Genomic DNA, 25107 nt, shown 5'->3' with positions numbered 1-25107 from the left:
TTGGTTCAATTTCTTTCTGTCCGCATCCATCCTTTATTCCTCTCCATATATTCCCCCGGGGCATGAATGATTTTCATATCACAACAAGGCGGACTACATTTGCTCACACGCTGTTATACGAGGTGTTTTGTAGCTGAATTTTCTGGAATGAAGGAACGGTGCAAGATGATTCTTGAAGGACAGGTCATTTCCTTTTTTTTTCTCGACATGTACAGTAACTGATTGGAGAGAAAAGGACAGATGTGAAAGAGGCGACGGAGACAAAAAAACAAAAAGAGTCGGGCATATTTATGCATGCATGTGAGCGAGCAGCCATTAGTTCAGAGTGTTCATCATTCCCGTTGTGTCAGCGTCTTATCGTTTATTATGGCAGTGGGTGAGTTAGCTGTACTTTTACCCTATGTGACAAAACTGCTGATCACCGCGTCCGTTTTAATCATGCCACGACAGCTTCAAGCACATTTACAGCATTCATCTACATGCTGCGCTGAACGCACCACATATTAAGTACCATCACGTACCAAGATAATACACAGGCTATTAGCATTTCAGGCATATCGGCCCCAGAGTAAAATAGACGCTATATGGACAATGGAACAAATATTGGTCTAAAGGAGAGCAGAAAAATGAAACAAAGCGTGGTTTTTCATTTTCAGAATGACGTATGATCAGATAAATTATAGATTGTTTAATGACCAGTGAATTAACAGACACACGACTGAAAAACACGACAAAACAAACAGGTCTTAAAAAGGTTTGTTACCCAGGAGATCAGTCAGCACTCGTGCCAGGACTGCATGGTACTAGTCAGTACTTGTTTTGTCCTGTTTGTAGTTATATCCTCATTTGTTACACCATTTTTTGTACACACCTGTGTTTCATTTGTTGATCATTCCTGTGTATTTCAGCCTGTTTTCCCCTCACTCTTTGTCAGTTTCTGTTTTCATTCTGTGTCTCTTGTGCTTTCCTGGTTCCTGTGCCTGTTCCCCGGCCCTCGTGTGTCTCTTCTGGTTGGACATCAGCTTTGTATTTCACGTTAGTTTTCTCTTGGTCTTTTCTTTGCCTGCCTTTTGTTGCTTGCCTTTTCTTGATTTTGGATCTTTGGACTTTGGATTTCAGTTTATCATTAAAAGCTTGCTTTTTGTCTACTTTTGGATCCTCACCATGAAAGACGAGAACTACAGATCAGGCAGCAGTCAAAAGCACAAGGAAAGCTTTGAAAACACAGGGAAGATGATCTGACACAGAGGGAGGGGTAGACAACGACTATGTTCAGACTACCAGACCAAATCTGTTTCCTGGCATATCCAGATTGTATCCAGATTGATTTTAGGATGTCTGGACAGCAAAAGAAACCCATGAAATTTGATTTCTACGAATCGGGTCCAAACCACACTTGGAGGTGGTTTAAAATGTGATGATGATGTGTCTCTGTACACTCTGGTCGCTCATGTTGGACTCTTCTGTGACACACAACAACGTCAAATCCAGAGTGAGAGCTGTGCATCAGAGCAGCTGAGCAGAGTGGTATGGAGGACCACACAAGAGAACAGTCCAAGGGGTGACCTTTTAATGAAAACTATGCAGGAATAATGATACGAAATGTGATAAATGAAGTACTAGAACAACGTATCCTTACATATCAACAGTTTCTCAATAGTGACCTGGTTTTAAACCTGATCAACTTTTTATCCCTTCTCTTTTTTTAACCCTGATTTGACCAGGCGAATCAGCTGAGTATCATTTCCTGCACCTGTTCTGTTTTCTTTCTCAAACCACGGAGAAAGTCTGCTGTAGAGGAACCATAGTGCAGAATCTGGATCCACTCAATCTAATCTCTCTGCCTTAATGGGCACTGCTGCTTTTCAGACACACCCTGCAACACACACGCACAGAAAATCATGAACACACACACACACACACACACACACACACACACACACACACACACACACATGGAAATGCATGTGGTTGCAGGCATGATAACATTTATTCAGCCAGTACACACACACACACACACACACATACACACACGCAGGTAGATGCTGACAGTCCCAGCATGGATATGGATTCAGTCGAATGCACACACACACAAACATTTATAAACACACACACACACTCACATAGATCCCTCTCTTCCAGTTAGCCCTGACATTAGCCACTCGCTGTTTCTAACTGGATCACGGGGCTTACTAAAGAGATTAGGGCCTAGAGACAGCATAGCAACCACACACACACACACACACACACACACACACACACACTCTCACGTACACACAGACAAAGGTGCCTTCTTTCTCCCTGGTTGTCTCTTTTATTCCTCTCTCTTTCTCTTTCTCCATCTCCCCAACTTCTCTCTTTCTGTACCCCCGTCTCTCTCTCTCTCTCTCTCTCCCACACACACACACACACACAGACATAAACTCGCACACACCCACGCACACACACTCTCTCTCACTCAACCAGACAGGCCCTGAGGCTAAGAAGACAGCAGCCAGTAGCCATTGTGGAAGACGGTCTGTCAGAGGAATTAGCCTACCACTGCATGGGAAGGGAGGATGACAGTCTGCTCTGTTAGCCTTCACAATCACTTTATTTCACCAAGTACACTCAGACAGAAACAACCATTGTAAAAAGCCTGCTGCAGTGCTGCGTTACGAAACACCAAAGAAGAAGAAAAGTCTTATTTAAGGAGCTTCTCAGACATGCGAGGATGTTATGAGGAGTTGTACAGAAAAAACATTTAAAAGCAATAGTTTTAAGTCTTATAATGTTTAACCGATCATAAAATATGCCACCATAGTGCTACTAATTGTTGGTCTATGACCTCATTTGTTTTCCAAATTGTTTCCTTTGTTTCTGGACCTTGACTCTGCTGCACCTGCACTTTGGGCACACATGATTCAGCCTCTTTGAAGCTCCGTGGGTTGGGATTTTGTTTTGCCAGTTGCCAGACTGTTTTTTATAGCTCAACAATGTTACCAACTTGCATTTAAGCTAATATGCCACACGTTTGTAAGGATTAAGATCCTTCATAGTTAACCCTCAACAAACCAACCGGTGTATTATACATCAACATAAATATCAGAGCTCCTCAGAGTCATAGTTTAGTTATTGTTCTCACACATTAAAGGATAAAGATCAGTGAATCTGTGCAGAAAAGATATCAAGAGCGTTTCTTAACTTCATATTTCGCCTCACAATAATCAAATCTTTAATCTGCCTCATTTTCTGCTATGTTTGAAAAAATGTTCATGACTTTAAATGGAACAAATTGACTATTAAAATTACTATTGAACATCAAAATAACATTACATGGCTTCCCCAGCTGAGACAGTGAAAACCGAGCAAAACAAGCTAAAAGTTCAAGGGTTAAATTCCTTTTGTCATGACGTTTTTAATGCGAGTGCACCATTGTGTGACTAATTGTAGTACAACTGTTAATAAACAACAGTCAAATATTTAGTGTCAGGCAATTTTCTGATCGGCTTTCAGACGATCTTATGTTACATAATGAGATTTTGGCCTTAAGTGACTCAAGAAACTTCCTTTGCACACACGAGGGACTGCGTCAACCTTTACAAGGGAACACGTTATGTCATCGTGGGCACACAGGAGCCTCGACTCAGTTACATCTCACTGCACTCACACTCACATTTGCCTGCATCTCACCCTCAGTTGTATTCTTCTCCCAGCAGCATGAAAGGCCACACAGCCATTTCCCAAACATCGAGACAACAAAGGCTCGCTGTGTTTCTTTTCTCTTGCTCCTTCTCTCTTTCACGCACACACAGACACACACACACAGACACACACACACACACACACACACACACACAATCTCATTTTATCTCTCGCACATTCTCTCTCTGCTTGTCGGTTTCTTTTCAATACTATACACTTTGACAAAAACACACACCGCACACACACACACTCTCTGTCTCCCTCTGACCCTGGCACCGTTGAGACACCTGCGCTGTTCTGTTCTGTTTCTGTGCTAAAAGTTAATTGGCCCACCGGCAAAATGGCCTGCGGTAACCTTGACAACGCTGACCTGCTGAGAGACGGATCAGAACTCAGAGAGATGCCTTACACACACACACACACACACACACACACACACAACACAGACAATTTTTAAAGACACACACATTATATGAAGCTGAGTACTGAACATGCAGTACAGTGTTCAATATGGATACACACACATATACAGTAGTGCATATTCACTCCCCCTCTGCAGCACACAGACACACACACACACACACACACACATTTCCAGCAGTCCCCTTCTCCTGTCCAATCTGCTAATTTGCGGTGTATTATTTATGGGTGCTGAGGTGCTCCCCAGATGCTTATAAAGGCAAAATGCCACAGTCAGCTTCTTTTTCACACCTCCTTCTCCTTAACCCTTCTCTCCATACCTCCATTAACCCCTTTCATCCCTCTATCCTTTACTCAAACCAACATTTTTCTCTGTTTTTTTCCCTTTTCCCCACACCTGCTGTCCTTTCTTTCCAACTTCTCTACTCCCTTCAGTGTTTCCTTTTAACTTTCCTTGCATCCCCCCTCCCTCCATCACCTGCCGGCTTCATACCCCCTCCTCATTACTTCACCTAGCCTCCTGTCGACCCCTGTCTTTCCACGTCCATCTCTGCCTTGATGACGGCGATTCGGCCATTCAGTAAAGAGTCAAACAGGGGTTGTTGGGTTCATCCTCACTTTAATGGAACTTCTGCGCCGCACCCATCTTCTGTTCGTACATTACATACATCCATTAATCAGTACGCTTCACCATTTACCTGAAAGGCTTGCCCCAGTCATTTACCACATGCACTGGAAGGTTTAACCATTTAACAAGTGTTTATTCCTGCTGAAATGATGCGTTCTTTCTTTCTTTCTTTCTTTCTTTTTTTGCTTCTGTTTCTACTATTTGCTTCTTTTACTTCAAAATCTCTTAATCCTATGTTTTTATTTTAACACCTGATAAAGCTTAGCGGATAAGCAAGGATTGGCATATCAAATCAGAGGCTTAGGAAACTGTCTGTCAACTAAGTGGCTCTCAAATAGCCTCATGTTGGTTGAACAATTTCCCAGAGAACAAATCCATTTAGTCAAGGAGCTTTGGCCTTTCTCAAAATGAGAATCTCCAGCCTAAATCCTCAATCAGACATATTGCTTCAAATCCATTTCTCACTGAGGATCATTCTTCTCACACGGGAGAAATCCATTACCAATTTATCTTTTTTGATGGAGATGAAGTGCATCGCAATGCATTGCACTTATTCCACTTAGGTGTCAATTATGCACGCATACGCTCAAACAAATGTCAGCATAAATCCTCTACTGTTAGTGAGAAATATTTAGCTTTCAGTGAAAATTGATCATGATTGCTCAGCACACCTGATCAGTTTGATCACTGTCAATTTGAGACAAAGTGACCGACAGTAAAAACAAACATGATTGTTATTTGCCAGATTTAAGAGCTTTAACAGCTTAATTCAGGTCGAGAAGCGACATAACACAACAAGCAGCGCATGACTTTTAATCAGGAGACGGCTTTTCTCGTCCAGCATGAAACCAGGAGTCAACAGTGAATTATTGTATCTTACTAATGTAGTGAAGTTACAACATGTAAATAAGGTAGCATAAGTTACTTATGTACTGTAGGTACATTTGTAATGGAAATGACAGAAGTTATGTAGTGATTTTAACTCAAAACCACAATGTTTCCCCAAACCTAGCCGGGTAGTTTTCTTGGCTTCAGCTAACCAGACAATCGACCTATTTAGTCGTTTAAATGTCAGGATGTTTTGGTATCAACTAAGCAACTAACTGTTGTTAAGGTAAATGTGTATGAAACGCTGCAATCCGACCCTCTCACTGAAGTTACATACTGTAGTTCAGACACAAGTGAGTGGCTGTGGCAGGGACACCACTCACCCTATTTCAAAGACATTATTCCATCAAAGTGATTTTGAAGCTGTGAGTTCAAGGTCAAAAAGTTACGTGATGTTTTGAAAAAGATAAAGAAATCACCTGGTGTGCAGTCGACACTGTGTCCTCTCAGATCTCCTGCTCCTTTGGTAAAACCCACTTTTGTGATTTTCATGGTTTCATCTTAATTGAGGGATTACAACATCCTCTATAGATTGAGATAAAATTCCTTGCTTCTTTGGCTCTCAGAATACAGTGGATACGCCAAGAAACACAGCTTTTCATTTATATATGGCAGAGTTGTTTGATTTTATACTGTATGTTACTATAGCATACATTTATCTCTTCATTACTGGTGAAGCACCCTGAGTGTGCTCACAGTTAGCTTTAGTTTTATACGACTTGGCTGAATAGCTAGTAATCAAATTGTGGTTTGCTAAGAGTGAACACAACGCTGTGGCATTGCCCTATCTCTTGGATGTAAATGTAAGATACTAAATCTGCTTTAATAGAAAGACAAAGAAATATCTTTAGTCTGTACATCTGCAATCTATCCACCCATCCCTCCATCTATCTCTCTATAGTCTGTTTCTATCTTTTCTCGGCCGCCTGTTAATCCAGCCCTCCCCTGCCTCCATCTATCTCTCCCCTCTGTGTCCGTTCTAATGTCGTGTCTTGATCCTTTGCTGCTGAAGTTTTATTAGCTCCATAAATGTCCCTAAGAGCCTGCAATATCGCTTAGCTAAAGCACTAGAAGAAAAGGAAGAACCAACAAGGAAAGAAAAAAAAAAACGGAAAGAGAGGGAGAGTAGTAATATCGCTTAGTCCTGCGGATGACAATTCAAATAAGAAAATGTATTAAAACAAAATGGCGTCGGGGACATTAAAGTGAATTAGCCAATTACAAATGACCATGTGTGCGCCCCGCTGCCTTAACCTCTCCAACTATTTTTTTTTTTTTTTTTTTTTCACGATGGTAACTCATCTAAATTTGTTGGACGTCTTTCGGGCGTGGGGCCAGAAAAGCTTTTATATCCATAAAGGCCTATGGATCACAGAGAATTGCATTAAGCTGTCCAATTTAATTACAGTATCGACAAAACATAATAGATACTTACAGCCGTACGGAGAGCGATGGGTAGAGGAGGGGAAAGAGCGGGGGGAAAAGAGAGAGAGAGGGAGAGAGAAACCAAAAGTGCAGACAATGTCCATTTATAATGCTGATGCAGTGTATGTATTGAAGGAGGCGTTTGAGAAATGTGTGCGTGTGTGTGTCTACGTAGGTGTCGGTCTCTTACCAAGGATTTGCAAGGGCCCATGAGAGCTTTTGAGAATGCTTAGTTTGATTTAGATGCTACAGCTCCCTGTTGGCCCTGATGGCTGTTTCACTTGCAAACACACACAGATGCGCACACAAACAGACACACACACACACGAACATACAGCACTCCAGATTGTACACACACACACACACACGCACACACACACACACACGCCCACGCACAGTCTTACACAATGTCCCCTCGTAAAAACACACACCTGTCCACACACGCACACACTTACTTAGATCAGTGTAATGGAGCGAGTTAGGAGAGTGGCTGTCCTGTCCCGTCCTGTCCCAGCCAGCCCAGGCTGTCATCCTCCCGTCTACCATGATCAATAGAGGGGGGGGGGGGGCAATATTTTTATTCATAAAGCGCCCACTTAATTAAATCACAGGGAGTGGAGCAGAAGAGGGAGGGTTGAATAGGAGAGGAGGAGGGATGAGGCGGGGGCTACAAGACGAAGCAAGGGCACCAGAGTCAAACGACCGATGAAGAATTACAAAGACTGGAAGGAGAACGGCAAAACGGGGAGAACGTGGAAGGAAAACTGTTCTCTGCGACCGCCATCATACTACAGTACGCTTGGAGATAGAGGACAAACTTCAAGGTCCAGTGTGTAAGATTTAGGGGCATTTAGCGGGGAGGTTGCAGATTGCGACCAACTGAATACCCCTTGTCTCACCCTCCCCTGCGGTGGCTGCTAGAAACGTGAAGAGGCGTGTTTGGTTTGTCCGTTCTAGGCTACTGTAGAAACATGATGATGCAACATGGCTGACTTGCAGAGGACCCGCTCCCTCTGTAGATTTAAAAAGACTCATTCTAAAGTAGTGAAAACACTTAGTTTCAGTTGATTATACACAAATCTAAACATTATAACGAGTATTATATTCCATTTCTGCACCTAAATCCTACACACTTTCTCCCCGTTCGACCAAAGCAAAACGAATGCTGGTTCTGGGCTGGTGCTCATGCTGGTTCGGAGTTGGTTCAACCTGCGGACCTTTTTGCTTTTCCACGGGCATGAGAGCCAGCGAAGAGTCACATCATTTAGTCACTGTATACGTCTCCAATTTCCCAGCATTGCTCAGAACAACTATGGCGGACTACATCGACTCTTTGCAGGTGTTGCTCCTGGCTTTGCATGCCTACATCCAAACATGACTGGTCCTCGGACCACTGCAGCTTCTATTTGGTGTCCACAGTAAAAATCTTTTGTTCATTCTCCCATGGATAACTCAGAACACACTACATTAGCTGGCAGTCATAAGTGTCTAAGCCCCTGATGTAAGCGGTTCTTTGTTCTAGTCCAGCAAAGTGTTTGTGTCAGAGTAGGCACCGGCTCCGAACCAGCACTTGAACCACCTTGGTTGAAAAGGGGTAACTGGTCATAACTGTGTCTGATAGAAAGTTGTTTTTTTTACAGCAGTGTTTTCCAGTTTCCTAAAAATAACATTTATTATGTTATATAAAGGACAATCTGTCAGGGAACACATGCAGTTTTGGAAGAAATGCAAAGAAGTATTACGAAGAATCAAACAAGAACTTCCAAACTTGGCAAAAGAGAAAAAAATATGAATATAGGATGTACTTGAGTCTGAAGACCATCAGCAGTTTGGAGCCCAAACCAATGACATTTGGCAATGAAAAATTACTTTAAGCTGTAAAAACTTTCAAATATAAAAAAAAAAGTCCTCACTATACAGTCCCACACTGCAGTCCTACTGTCTGCAATGCGCTGCCAGCATGTTGGATAATATATCCCCCCGGTTTGTTGGCACAAGTCAGAATCACTCAAGCAGAGTGGCTCTGTAGCCAAGACTTGAAGACTTGGTCGTAATGGGAAGAGGACATTTTTGAATGCATGGAGCTATATGTCTGTGGCATTGCCAAAATGCAGCATTTATAGTCGGTATGTTTTCATAGGAAAAATGAAGGTTATTGCTGTAAGTTCCTTTTCAACTTGCCCAATAAAATAATGTTAGAGTATCATATACAAAGGCTGGAGTGGAGTTATTTCCACTCAGATGGCACATTGCGACAGCAGACCTCCCTGTTGCTGTTGAATGTGATGATATACATAAATACCAGCTAACAATGAGGTAAAAATCCATCCACATGTCAAAAGAGCTTTCTGCTTTTTTTCTTAATCAATTCATACAAAGTGACAAAAAATGAGGAAAACGTTTTAATAGGAGTCTTCACCACTTAAAGTCATAACATGAATCCAATGAGTTATTCTGCTTTTACAGCTATAAGAATACATTTAAACTATCTGCTATCCTAGGCATTAAAACCTTTCTATATATTTATTGTGACTGAAAGGCAGTACTTAACAGTAAGTTAAAATGGTATAAAGGACACTTTAATAGTTCCAAAGGTTACAGATACCACAGGATATTTAATCACTTCTACAGTACCGGCAGTAAGCAGTGTAATACCTGCTGCATGACTTTGGTCTTACCCTACAGTAGAGTGCCTTAAAAAACAAGGGGAATATGAGCTAGCCAGCAGTCGATATTTATTACTCTCTTTATGGAACAATATTAAATGCAGTTACAGCCCCCAAGGGAGAGAAAAGAGACAGACAGAGGGAGAGAAAGTGAGATAGTGGAAGGGGTGGAACAAGAAAAGTGAGAGAAGAGGAAGAGAGCCAAGTAGAAGAGAGGAGAAGTGAGAGCTTGGGCTAACTATTGAAGGTCTCTCAGGTTTCACATAAGAAATTGTGCCATCTCTGTCTTCCTTCTCTATGCCCTTTCTTCCTCTCCCTCAGTTTCCCTCCTGTTCCTCTGCTCTCTCTTTTTCATCTCTCCCCTGGAGCCCAGCCAAGGGTCATCTCTCTTTCTTTCTTCCATTACAGCCGCTCTTCTTTTAATAAAAGACACACACACAGAGATGCGTACGGTACTTTGTAGCGCGTCCACTCTCCACTTGCCCGCTGTTTCTCCCACGCAGAGACACACAAATTCTACCTGACACACGGACGCACACCTTTGCCTCCCTCCTTGTCATCTCCGTCTAACCGAGACCTCCTGTGATGCCCTCCGACACAAAGCCGTACGATATCAAAACAGGCCTGTTTCCACTCTCCAGCTCGCAGGTTAATGGTTCAGAGTGGCTCTGGCTCATATCTGGACGAGCCTGAGGGCGGATCCGTCTAATATCTGGAGCCTGCTGTCACACAAAGAAAGTGTAGGGTGAAATAGCCTGAGAGAAAAGTTAATTTGTTCTGTCTGTGCAACTGAAACAGAGGAAAAAATAGACGTGTGCACATGTTGCTGTTGTATATCTGCATGTGTGTTGCTGAGGTGGGTCCGAATGTGTGTGTGTGTGTGTGTGTTAAGGGTTAACGCCAGTGTCTGAGGAGGAACAATTACACCCATGTAGCTTTGTGTGTGTGTTGCTTTGCGCTTCAAAGGGTTAACAGTAATATCCGAGGCGGCAAAGGGTGACCTGGCGAGTGTTATTATTCTCCTCACATGAATAATGGAAGTTAATATGGAGGAGGTGATAGCTGGGAGCACACACACACACACACACACACACACACACACACACACCCTCACACACATAAACACACCCTCACACACCAACACCACCATTACCCCAACCAGAGGAGGATCTTGCTGTCATCCCCAATACTTCCAGACTTCTAGGGGCCACAAAGAGTCTCCATGCCCAGAGAGGAGAGGCCTTGGCTGGGGGAACTCTTAAACGAGGGTGGGGGGTCTTTGTGGTGAAAGGGGAAGGTCTGGAAGACATTTGGTCAAAATTTAATCAATTATACAGTACTTAGGAAGCCATGAGAAACAGAATTGATAGTGGAAGGCTGCTTCTTCTTCTTCTTCTGATGCTGCTGTTTGTAGTTCATCGTCTTCCTTTCATTCTCTTCTTAATCTTCTTCATTTAAACTTGAACTTTTGTGAACTTTTGCGTTGTTTGTCTTGTCTCCATCCAGCTCTCGAGGTTCCCCGGTTCCTCAAAAGACATGCAGTTGTTTTCATAATCAGTACCACTATAATTTACAGAATTTGTCATCCTAATAGAACTGATGTATAATTCAAACAGCCATCCGTCTCTTTAATAGAATTTTTGGGAGATTAATTGCCCTCTCCCTCGAATGCTGCGGCAATAGAGGAGGACCAAAAAGGCTAAATCCAATAATTGAAATGTGGGAGCAGATTGCTAGACACTGGTGTACAAACCATTGCGCTATCCGAATGGGCCATGTCTGTATGTGTGTGTGTGTGCTTGTGTGGTTAGTCTATCAGTGAGTGTCCTTTTCAAGGATCACAGGCCAATCTCCTGTTGGTGATAGCCTTCTCTCTGCTCAAAGGTCGGCAGGTATGAGTCACACAGAGATGAGAGGAGGACAGCTGTTTACATGAAGACATAACGTGGCTCTGGATGCTGAATGTGCTCAGACATTAGTATTACATTATGATACAGAGGTAATTTTAATATCTGCCAGTACATAAGGTCACATCAAAACTCTGCCAAATGGCAGCCAGAGATACCTTTACATCTGCCAACGTTAGGCTGCGACAAAGAGGATGATTTATTTAACCCCAGTTATACGAGTGATTGAGTAAGTGAGCAGTGTATTTCTTCTTCTTCCACTTTTAGCTGCACACTGAGCAGAGCGAGCACAGTGATGAGTGACGCACGTCAGGCAAGGTCATTTGCGCATACTCACCTCTGCTTCTGGGTCGGGTTGCCAGGTACCACAACGCATATCCCCCACAGAAACTGAGAACAACACCCCTTTGTTTTTTATCACTATGAAATCGGGAGATTAAAGGGAGAAATTACCAACCGAGAGAATCGTAGGACTACGAGATAGCAAGAGGGAGACTCCTGCAAAAATCGTGTTGGCAGGTGTACATCTGCTTATATATCTTCTCAATCAGCGTTCTGCTTTTTGATACATGATCACAATGTTTTCTGCAAATGGTTCAGTAGTTCTGGTTATTCAATAGGACACATTTCTGTACCGTTTTCAAAAAAATAAGATGACAGTTGTTGGGTTGTCTGCCTTTGTGGTAGGATTACACTCAATGTATCATATGATAAAGCAAATTAGCCGGGCTTTGAAGTATTACACTTTTAATTAACAATACTTGGAGACATTTTCCCCAAACTTTAACTGTGAATGTTGCACATGTAGTGATTACTGCGCTACTACAAAATACGGTGCTGTTCAGGTATTGTGTAAAGCGACATTCACTTTTTCCACAATTTTGTGACCTCAAGTAACCAACACAACATCTACTGCAGTTGGTGATGGATGTTCTTCGCTGTTCCAAGCTGCGAAGACCTCATAAAAATATTGCGTATTGGAACTTTAAACAATTACTGAGAACACATTCATCAGACTGATACATAGTTTACGTAACTACAGTATAAACTCATTCTGAGGATAGCAAACATCTTTCACATATTGAATCCTTTTGTACTCATTAAAACATGTTGTGTTTAGTATCCAATGAAATGTCGATGAGGCGTCCATCTTTTGTTTATACCTCTCAAAATATCAACCAAACAGTCAGAGTGCTGGATGCAGCATGGACATAAAAAAAACATTTCCATAACCCTAAAACCGATTGCACAAATGGACCACCGGTAACCGCCGGTATGATGAAAACTTCATTCAAATCCTTGTGACATGTGAGTTTCATTATGGCGGCCTAAACTGTGGACTCCTGGAGCTGATGTCAGTCACTCAGCTGGAGTCATAAAGGCCGACAGAGAGACACACAGTCTCATAATGGCTTTTATTTGACTTGGATGGCTTTCCTTCTATTAGAAGAAATAACAAATAAATATCATGGTGGGTAAACAAAACAATAAAAGATTTATTAGCCATGAAACGTCTCTGAAATATGACTTTTTAATGCTTTTCTTTATCTTGTTCTCCTGCTTTTTTCCCTTTTTTTGTTGTCGTTCATTCTCCACGGTGTTTGTTGGAAATCCACAAAGAGCAGGGTGGTATAAATGAGATGCAAATCGTAGAGATACACAAGATAGATTTATGGATATAGATAAACTGAGAGAGTGATAGATAATAGAGGATGATCGAGAAAGGGGAGTGCGGGAAAGCGGGAGCGATAACAGCGTTGCTCTCTATCTGTTTCCTATTTTCTCTGTCAACGTCAGCGTGGGAGCAATAAAGACAGAAAAAAACGGATGAAAACCATTCAGAAAAAAAATCTCGTCCCCTACCCAAAAAGTGTCAAAACCCCCGAAACAAGAAGTGTAAACACGAGGAATATTTTCCGGCTGTGCTGCACATTAAAATATCATAATACCATTCCTGTCTGTCAAACGTTTGCCTTCGCTGTGCTCCTTCGTTACCGCAAGCACCGAGCAAAATTGCACATAAGAGCACATATTTTCTTTGACTAAAGAGTATACAATGCCAGGCACATACTTTTCCCATCAAGGCCTGGGGAGAGAAAACGAGAGGGAACGCTCATCTCTTGTCAAACAAAAAGGAATGGGCCAGAAAACACAGGGCTTAAAGGGAAACGTCCAAAACGATGAAACCTTGTTAGTTTGAGGAAATTAGTTTTCAGTTTTCCGAGCACGGCTCGCCAATTAACACTCACAGCCCTAATAAAAGTTGATTGGCTCTGGAATAATGCACAACCAATTTTCCTCCTGTGTACGTGAATGTGTGCGTGAGGGTAAATTAGACGGCGTAAGCATATACAGTATGTATGTGAGGGTTTATGCATGTGTGAGCATATATTCCAATGTGTGTGGGCGCACGTGTGTGTGTGTGTGTTTGATTGTCTGTCTGGGAGAATTTGACCAGTAAGAGGCGTTGCGTCTTAGCTGCGTGACGGGAAAATGTTATGAATATGGTTGGTACATAATTACCTTTCTCCACAGAGAGGTTGGCTGATTTCCATGCTGTGTATATGTGTGTGTGTATGTGTGTGTGTGTGTTTCAAGGTCAAACAGAAAAGTCCAGGCATCTGTGCGCGTTGACTGTCTAACATGCGTGGTCATGTATTTGTGCTGCCACTGATTGGCTCTGTTGTGTGTCTGTGCTTAGTATGCGTGTTCTGTATGTGTGTGTCCGACTCAGGCCTGACTGGCAGGGATATAGGGTGATTAGCTTGTCTGATATTTCATACCTCTCTTTCTCTCTCGCTCTCTCTAATCACATTGTGCTTCCTGAACCCGGTTTGCCTGCCAGGCCTTCCCCCCCAACAAACAACACTAATGGAGTTAAGGCCGGGCTGTTGTGTCATGTCAAAAATCATTTGGCTCATATCAGTATTCATTACGGAGGAAGAAAAAGAAAAAAACTTAGCATGTTCGTTGTTCACTGTGTGTGTTAAAGAGAAAGAGTCATCACTGAGAGGGCTGCTTGATGGTGTTATTAAAATGTGTGTGAGCGTGTGTGTGTGTGTTCTCGGGTTTCTCAGAATAGATGTGATTGCCTCATTTTTCCGCCAGAGCAACGCTGCGCTGTTGGAGGGCTTAAGTTAGAAGAAAAAAAATCTTTTACATTAAAAACATGCGAAACACACATTCAGCACACACACACACACACACACGCTGTGGTCTTTTATTCTTTCTTCCTCTTTCCTCGTTCTTTCCCCCGCCACTGCCTCACCATTAATCACATACACACACTCGCACTTATGCGCACACACACTTCAAGGCAGTGGATGGACTCGTGCCAGCAGTATTTCTGATAGTTTCCTTTTGTCTTTGAAGCTCTTTGGACCAAATTGTTCCACTGATCATAAATGTCATATCATCCTTTCTCCCTCCCTCTCTCCATCTCTTTCTCCTTCTGTGCCTTTGTACTGTAATTGGCTATGCCTGTGTGTGTGTGTGTGTGTGTGTGTGTGTGTGTGTGTGTGTGTGTGTGTGTGTGTGGCATAGATCAAATGTTTGTGGTTTTGTTTATCATTTGGTTCCATATATCTTTGAGTGCTTGGAATACCTCAACTAATGTCTTCTCTGTCTCTCCCTCTCTCTCCCTGTCTGTCTGTCTGTCATTCTCTCTCTCTCTCTCCAGAGACCTCAGCGAGAACCAGATCCAGGCGGTTCCGAGGAAAGCTTTCAGAGGAATCACAAGTGTCAAGAACCTGTAAGCACAATTCACTCCTGCATCATGTGTCTTGTTTTACCTCTATCTTGCCATCTCTGAACTCATGTTTCCTTTGTAACTCAGGCTAATGCAGTACAAACTCGCGCTGTTCAAACCCCTCCTCAGGCACTTTTATTTCAAATACTAACAGAGATCCCAAAGTTTTCAGACATACCAAATATGTACATTTTCAGGAAATATGATATCCAAAAAATGGCCATATAGGTCATCTGTGAAAGCAGCTTATTACCTGTGTTTATTTTTATTGTTGGGCTGAGATCATACTGGCCAACCTTCACGATTTTTCCTGAGTTTCCTCCTTGAGTTACAATTCTCACATATTTCTCCTGATTTCTGACAGATTTTCACACCTATTTCACCTTTTAGCGATCACAACCTGTTTCTGGTGCTTTCTGTTCTTTCGCACCTGGTCCTCAGTGAGTGGGAGATGCACAGAGAATTGGAGAAGAGAAAGAAATACTCAAGCAAGTCGAATGCCTCGTTCTTACGGAAAGTTTTAAAGGAAAGGTGGCATGTATTTTGTGTAACCTGCCACGTCGATATTTCTGTTAATCACGGAGGTCCCACTGCATCAATCGTCACTAAGAGGCTGTAGGACAGCGGCCTGTACAGAGTCTAAAGGCCAGGGGCAAAACATTTAATTTATGAAAAAGTGAATGAAAATGGATGAATTTTACTTTATGCTAGAGATCCATGCAAGTCCATGCCAGAGGGGCGGATTATTATGCGTTGTTTTCTGAGATTTAAAAGTAAAATTAAAATTATTTAACATAAAAATACTGTTACATTTTACTCATTATTATACCAGTGCAGGAAACAAAGTCTTTGAAACGTTAATTTCTTTGGGGGGGACGACCCCCAGAACCCTGCTTTGGTTTCCGAATTCTCCCTATTTTTTTAGGACTCAAGGTTGGCAAGTATGGTGGCTATAACATAATAATTATGTCAGGAGCAAAGGAGGAAGTCAGGTGATGTCGTATGAAGAGAGACAAAGACTGTGAGGAGGAGGTCAGTGTAGACGGATAGGTCAAATAACCACGTCTTTCAATCTGCAGAGTACTGTTAGTGTGCTGTGGGAAATCAAAAGTCAATGTCTATTTATTGTCGCTTAGCAAGTAAGTTCAATTAAGTAACGTACTGAACTCACGTCTTGTAACTTACGTTTTGTCACAAATGTACTTCTTTTAACCCAAACCCTGATCTTTTCCTAAACCTTACCGTGTAGTTTTGTTGCCTACTGAAACTGCAACTGTGTCACAACGTTAATCACATGTTTAAAACTGAGGCTGTTACACAACATTAAGCAATAGTTACTGGATGTAACTTCAGTTCTTTGAGCGGTGGGTAACTGTATGTTAAGGATAATGCAGGATAATGTTCCTATTTTAGATTTTTGGAGGAAATCAGTGATGCTCCAACAAAACTTGAGTAGCAGTGCTAAATGTTCTCTCAATGAAACCCCTTGACACATTTCCCAGCTCCTCATAATTTATCTGTGATCTCCGTTTTCCCTGAACCTCCCTTCTCTATTTATTTAGCTTTTCATCACCTCTCCCTTTTCCTCCTTGCACCTTCTTCTCCACTTATCTTTACCTCCCCCGTATATTCCCACTTTTCTTATCTTCCTCTTCTTTCTCCACCACTCCCTCTGCTCTCTCCCTGTCCGGAGAGGTTTTGTCCTCACGTCGTGCACTCAATAACCCCCTGTCATTTATTCATGACGTCCTAATCACCAATAGTGCGATCAATTCGCTGCCTAATCAATGCTTCTCATCAATAGTGGCTGATCAATCCACCCTGATGCTGCGTAGGAAACTACTAGACAGACTCCTGGGGGTAAACAATGTCTTGAATGCGAGAGAGTTCGATTTAGGGTTAGATAGAGCAGAATCGAGTACACGGATTGCAGTTGTGTAGGGCACTCCAGGTTCATAACAGTACGCGACAATAAAGCTGAATTATGTTGGAAAAAAAGTAGATCTGCTTAACAAATCTTCTTTGTGTAAATTGAAGTTTGCAGTTGTGTTTTATCAGCCACGACCACACGACAGACGAATGGAAGGGAGGATGGGATGGAAAAACAGAGCAGAGTATAATAACTACAAGATGCATAAAGATAATAACCCATCCCTCTGGAGGCTAGAGCTACTGAGTGACACAAACAAACAACAACAACACAAAAAAGAACAATACTCTTTGACTAAATGAGATAGAAAGAAAAAGACAGAAAGTAAGGGGATGATGATGATTTAAATATTCAGATAATAACAAGCAGAGTTTTTTAAATATATGCCATGGTGTGGGAAGAAGGCTTGCACAATAAAAGGATAGAAAAAGTTGCCAAAAATTGATTTTAACTTGGAATTAAATAAATCATCTGAGCAATCACTGACGCAAAGACGGGTCGTATTTGATCGCATGCCGACTCCATCTGTTATATTTATCCTCTGGACGAGTGTGAGATGAAAATAAATCATCATTCCGTTCATTCCTACGTGCCAATGACGATCATGTAATATGAATGAAAGCTCCAGAAGAGCCAAAACTCGGTGGTGAGAACTGTTTACACTTTTCAAGAATGAACTGTGAACCTCAGCTTTCACCAGCTCTAGTTTGGTCAAAATAAACCCTTAATTCACCCCGTTAGAGATGGAAATATTGGGAGAGAGAGGCCAGATACTGTAGAGGACAGGGATGAGAGAAGCATCGAGAGAAAAGGCAGAATATTTTCCCTCTTTCACCTGAATGATTGAGGGTTTATTTGGACCAAACCAGCGATGGTGATTGTTGGGACAGTGGAAAGATGAATCAAGATGGTTGTGTTGAGTTTCATTTTGATAGGAGCTGTTGCTGGTTTATCCAAAAGGATTTTACTCTTTAAAGTTATTAAAGTTTTACACATTAAAGTGTCTTCACAGGTCTTGAGGAGTTTTACTGCATATGTGAAAAAAGTAGTATAAAACCTTCTGTGGCTCCAGAGGAAGCTGCATGTAGAACCAGAGATATATCTCCTTTTCTTTCCAAAACCTAGTGACTACATTACCCACAATGCAGTTAAGCCACTGAGTGACATCACTGGAGACAGTTTATCAGATTACATGCAGCTTCCCCTGATGCCACAGAAGGGTTTATACTACTTTTTTCACGTATGCCATAGTGCTCCAAGACCTGTTGGTGGAGTTACCAACTGAAGGGATCCTTTCCATAATGTTGTCAGACAATCTGAGCCTGGCAGTGACAAAAACAAGAACTTTGATGAGCTAAGTTGCCCTCAAATTACATCCCGTAACCAGGCTGAGGTGGTGCTCTTTGTACGCAGTAGTCATTTACACACCAAAACATGTTGCCCAGATTTAAAAATAGCTGTAATCCCTGTTAAAAAATGGAAATGCAAACACCTGCAGTTCCCCTGGCTACTGGTAAACGAACCTTGTGGTGAGATTGTCTCGTCAACCACAAGAATTCTATTTGTCAGCGTCTCTCTACATCTGACATGTGCTGCTAATTGGCATCCAGCCTTGGTAGTCATGTCTCTAACTGTGATTATGTTACTTAGGAGAGTAGCTTACTTGTCCTTTTTTCCACAGGGGGTTTTATGTTATCTTGTAACATAAAACCCATGTGTACATGAGACTGTGTTTTCTCAAAATGAAAAGTAATGACTGCAGATGGATTCTTACTAACAGAGACCTCAGGAGGAATTCTGGGCCCAGGTTTGGGTTGGCACAGTCACAATCACAATATTTTACCCCACTAGCAAAAACACTGCTTAGCTAAGCTTAGCGAGAAATTTACAGAGACAATTACAGCAGACTGCTTGAATTTATTTCCCCTTTACATCCGTATTATCAGCCGCATACATCACCTTGAAATCTGGACTTTTTGTGTCCTTGAACTGTTAAGATATATGCTTTTTTACCGGAGGCAATCTGTGAATTGATTAATATACATCTTGCTACAGATCAGTAATTCACAGTTAGGATGAAGGCAAATGTGCTCTTCTGGTTACTTTCCTCTCCCAAGTGTGATGTAAGTTCAATATGGCCGCCAAAGTCCACAGGAGATTATTACTCTCAGGTTAAATGGACCTGAAAGTGCCTGTACTCTGTGCTCTGTACTGCTGCTGTGTGTGTTTGTGTGTGTGTGTGTGTGTGTGTGTGTGTAAGTGAGCGAGTGTCAGTTCTCATGGCTGAGCTCCAAAACCTTTTGAATTCAGGCTGGCCTCTGATCATCTAATCCGCTCTCCCTCCTCACGTCGGACACAATCCAAACTAAACGCTCGGCACCACGTTACCTCTTTCACCTCAGGCTCTCTCAAAGTATTTCACAACCATTTGAAGTTCAGTCCCAGAATAAAAAAAATCAACAACTGCTGAGCAAATCTCATGTTACTTGCCAGGGTTACACCTTGTGTTTTGATATCAATTCATCCAGGGAAGGTTTTCTGAGCATGCAAGCTCTTTTTTTTAGGTGTTTCCCTGTGTCACATCCATACATTAACACACATTTACACCTGAGAGCTGCCCAGTATAACCGCAGTCTCCCGTGGTTGTCCCACTGAGCAGCTCCAATGTCCGGTAGGTGAAATTCAATGAGTTCCCAGACTTTGCACATTGGCTATTTTCCACCCTAAAAAAGCTGCACCCTGCCCTCAGCTTTCTAACATCAGCCTCTCTCTTCTAACGCGGCTCCTCACTTCCTGCCAAAGCTATAAAGACATATCAATCAAATCTGACGGTAAAATTGTCTCTTCCCCCCGTTAAAATGTTTTGCACTAGATTGCTTTGACCTACAAAGTGAATCATTTCACTTTATTTTTTCCTGCCAAAATTAGGAGCGACTCAGGCATATAAAGATCAGTCATTTCTTCCTCCTCCTGCCGTTTCTTCTCCTCTTTTTCTCCCTGTAGTTTCACCTCTTGTCAGCGCTACTTACTCACACTTTCTCCCCATCCTCCTCAAACGGCGTCACTTTCTCAATCTTCGTCCTGCCTACAAACAATCTCGCTCTCCCTTCACCAAGTGTTCCCCCTCTTGTTGCTCTTATCTCGTCATCTATCTGTCAATCTTTTGTCTTTTTCTCGCTCTGTCTTTCAGTTTTTTTTCTCTATCCCCCTTTTCTTTCCATCCATCCTTCCACTCCATCTTACCTCCCTCTAACTAACTCCCTTCCTTAAATCCTCTCTCCCTTTCTTTCCTCTCTATTCCCCCCTTTTTTTCTCTCCCTTTTTTCAAACCCCCCTCCACCCCTCCATCCCTCCCTCCATTAGACAAGGTGACTCCTGCAGTAAAAGGCTCCAACCCTCCATTATACCACAGAGTAAAAAAAAAACCGTCATGACATTCTGTCCCTGGTGGACACAGCATTGATTTTCCCGTATGTCTCTCTCTCCTCCTCTCACTTTGTCTCTCTCTCTCTCCCTCTCTCTCTCTCTCTCTCTCTCCCTCGCTCGCTCTCACTTTTTCCTCTTTGTCTCTCACTCACTCTCAATCTATGTCACTCTCTCTCACTCTGTCTCTCAGAGGGCAGGGTCTCTATCTCTATCTGTCTCTCTTTCTCTCGGTTCTCCCTCTTTCATGCTGCCCAGTGGCTAGCATAGCACCGCGCGCCATTTATTGCACTTCTTCCACACACACACACACACACACACACATGCATACACACACACTCACGGACCCTCCTATCAGATTGACTGCTTTGCTGAAACTGCCATGAAGCTGGCAAATATGATTACTGTAGGTTCCCGCTAACCTAAGGAGACAGGTATACGCCATACGTCTGTGCGTAGGTGTTTGTGTGTGCTCTCCTATATATTGTGCTGACTGCTGGTCCTGTCATTCCCCTAAACTCAACCTGTCAGTCAAACCACAGATGATAAAGGTAAATGTAGTGTTAGAATGGATAGAAAGCACGGCGTCCTAATTCCCGTGGCACGCTATGTGTTTTTTTTTTATCTATACGTCACATCCTGGATGCTTATCTTATCGTATGTAACCATCTCTCTGTAATCTAATTTTGTCTCATCGCGTCTTGTCTTGACTGGCCTTGCCAGGAAAGTCATCATGTTAACCAACCCAGTGAATGTCCAACAACGTGGTTTCTTTGGAAACACCTCTTCTGTGTCTGGTCCCAAACAAGAAGCCATACAATCACCCCAATTTCTTCAAGTAATCTGTGTCAAGCATGATCGCTGTTGGCAAGATCGATCTGCCCGCAGGAGGAGACAAGTTGGAAATTAAGAGAGAAAAACTAAAGTAGCTCCTCAACAGCATCAAACAAGTTCTGTGTCCACAGTCCCTGTGTTGACACTGAATGTCTACATCTTTGTCAGAACAAGCACTAGCAGTCCAGATAACAAGCTGAATGCTAGTGATGTAAAACCTTCAACTGAACAGGATTGTGTTCTGAGCAAGTCAGCTTGTTATTGTGTCTTAACTGCATGTGACGCAAGCAAGAGTCAGCGTTACTGGCCACGAGCGGTGTGGTGCGCCTTTTTTGAGCCCGACGCCCTGTTTTCATTCCTGTAGCTCACGTTTAAAGCATGACATGGACGAGAAACGGTTGATTCATGAACAGAATCCTGTAAATACTGTCTGTCATTTCTAGAAGATAAATCTCTTTTCTGCACTTTTGCATCACGTCACATCGGATGCTTGCATGCAGTTAGGACACATTGTTAGAATTATTTCAAAGAACCATAACAAAGCAAAACAGTTATGGCTATAATTTAATTAGCCATGTGCACAACAGTTTACCCTCTTGTGTTATTTCCTCCAAGGACATTGGTGAGTTCATTAAAGTGAAAGTAATAATAACAATAAAAAGAACAAGTCACAATATTGTTTCATGCGATGCAAAGTCCTTGCCTAAATTGGTGCCACAGCTTATTTTCAATTCCATTTAATATTTATTCATCCCTCCGGGTACAATTCGAAAGCAATTTGAGACAAGCTGGTTTGTAACATAAAACATAACAACGTCAAATCAGGACAAACAATTAATTCACACACTTAGATGCAATGCAAAAATGCTGAACATATTCACATAAAGATGAAGATTTTAAAAGTGGTGAGCGCTGATTAAAAATGTTAACAATGCAGGTGGTAATGTTGAAAATGACACAACCCTCTCCCTCCTTTAACTGTCCAAATCACACAAGCAATAGTTTACTGACTTATCTTGAATAGTGTCTCATGTTAGCGTGCAGAAAAGTCTTCAAAGTTGGATAAAAGTATATTAAAGTTTGTTTTCAAGGCTTTTCAACCAGCCTGATACATTAAACCCCACCCAGTATGTATCCAAAACCGGTTAAAACCAATAATGACACTTCAGTCAGGAGAGACTTAATGCGAGTGATCAGGTATGAATCGACATGTGCACAATAAAGGTGAGAAATGTGAATAGTCTTTGACGATTAGACCCCCATCATGACATCACTGTATTTTAAGGGAGCAATGAAGCTGTGGGTAGTATATGATCCACCCCTGGTGGAGTCTAGACACTCCATCAGGGGTGATGGTGGTGTTGGTCTGGATCTGGATGGATATGAAGAGGAATGTGCTTCTGGTAAAGAAGCTCAGACCTGGAGCGCTGGAGGTGAATGGGGTTGGGGAGGGTTCGCACTGACAAACACTGACAGAGAGAGAGATAAAGAAGAAAAGATTTAAAGTTTGGCAGCAATGATGATTGGCTTAAGAAGCATAATGTGGTTGGTCAAACCAGAAGGAAGGAAGTGGGAGAAGAGAGAGAAATATGAATTATGAGCAACGTAAAAATAGTCTTCCTGATTGACCTCAGGCTGGGCTACATTCAAATAACTTTCAAAAACTGTGTACTTCTGGCATGCAGATATCTTTTAACAACATCGATAAGGTTCTTTCAGACTACTATTTAAACCTATTCCCTTAAGACTTATATATAAATCTTATAAATCTTATAAATGTGTTCTGCTTGAAGTGAAGAGAGTCAGAGAAGCGGAGATAAATGTGATCATCTACAGATACTGCATGTTTGTAGTCACGCTTAAATGGCAACATGTGTGAGTCACTGATGCTGGGAGGCATGTAGCTGCAGTTGGATTACAGGGAAGCATGGACACATCAGATAAGGTACAGATGTTTCATATGCCCTCACATTACACCTCAGTGCCCACACAGACACGCTTTTTATCATCTGTAGCCATCGCGTCGGCATATTGTACCTTGTTTTCCATCTGCCTGCCTACTCGCCCTCTTACCCACTTTTTTATTGTGATGAAATATAATTCATTTTCCCCGCTGGGTCCACCCATGCTCTACGTCTACACACTCATAGTACCTTCAGGTGGTTTGGAAGAATGTAATATGTAATTTCTTCAAACAATACAACCATACAGTATATCAGAACAGAAAAAGAACCCGCCCCGTGGCTTTACTTCTTTACCTTTTCTCCTTCCTGTCATCCTCTCCTTTCTGTTCTCCCTCGTAAAACGCCTCCACGCTTCACGCTTCCCTACCCACAATGCAGTGCAGGATGGCCGTTTGTTTGAATTATGACTACAGCGCCTCAGAGAGAGGTGAGAACATTGTGTCGGCTGTGTGCACACACACACACACACACACACACACACACACACACACACACACACACAAGTTTCTGACCTGCACTGTTGTGTGTCTCTGTCATTGCAGATGTTTGTCTTCAGTTTTTTTTTTTTTTATGTTTATCACAATTCCAGCAATTGACAATTAGAACCAGACATATATCTGGCACGGCTGTGTTTTAAATTATACAAAACAGATTAATAATCGGTTTCCTTTTGATAGCAGAACATCTGTCAATGAGTCACACACATTCATCATGTCATTTCTATGCAAGCATACTGTGCCTTGCATGAATATATGAGGAATAAAAAGGGAGGCGAGGACAGAAGACATGGTAGCCAGGTTCTGGAAATTGTTTACTCAGATTCCCATCATTCACAAACCCCCTACAAACCCCCCCTACGCTCCTCGCTAAATGGCAGGATGTGGCTAATTCATTAAAGGTCGCGACCAACTGAGACAGGAGGGAGAAAATGTCAATAGCTCTGTCTGAATCGTAGCATATTTAGCTGGACGGAATAGAAACAGTTTCATTCATCATCATAGTGCACCCGATCACCAGAATAAATGTTAGACAAGTAGGTTTCTCCACAACCACAGATAAAAAACTGGACGTTTCTTTATGTTGCAACTTCGCTGTGCTTATGCTCTGTTAGGTTTACGCACACAAAATCACATGGTAAGGGTTGGGAAAGCATCGCTGTTAAAATACCTGTTTTGGTCACCGCACTCATGGATGCAGATGGTCCGAGGTTTGTCGCCACTCAAATGGCTGGAAATGTCTCCAGGTGTCCTTAACAATATTCAGTGGTGTGACTTGAACGGCCAATAGGTAGCCTTGTTGGCTTGTTATAACGCTACCACCTTCCCCTCACCTCCTGCTGCAACAGGTGGCTAATAAGCATATAAAGTGAACTGGATTTGCCACGTTGGTAACTGTCAACCTTGGACGTTGCTTTGGTTTGCAGAAACGTTATCTGCTAACATAATATCCTGGCGACTGGGCTGCACAGTGAAAGCATTTGGGATTCAGTTTTGATGTAAAAATTCACTTAAACTCACATTCAGGGAAAAAACAACCTTTAAAGTGTTTGTGGTTAGTGTTGGAGAGACTTCTGCATGCTTTCCCGCATAG

General features: G+C 42.2%; 1 protein-coding gene across 1 annotated transcript in view; it reads left to right on the top strand.

Moving 5' to 3' along the window:
* The window catches only part of slit3 (slit homolog 3 (Drosophila)), a 265906-nt gene that overhangs the window by 128698 nt on the left and 112101 nt on the right, over positions 1-25107 (top strand). Inside the window, 1 exon segment of the mRNA XM_073486879.1 lies at positions 15298-15369. Coding sequence (XP_073342980.1) covers positions 15298-15369 — 72 coding nt within the window.

The sequence above is a fragment of the Pagrus major genome, chromosome 18 (genome assembly GCF_040436345.1).
Source record: "Pagrus major chromosome 18, Pma_NU_1.0".
Classification (NCBI taxonomy): domain Eukaryota; kingdom Metazoa; phylum Chordata; class Actinopteri; order Spariformes; family Sparidae; genus Pagrus; species Pagrus major.
Note: the sequence above shows the minus strand (reverse complement) of the source record. Positions and strands in the feature narration are given on the sequence as shown.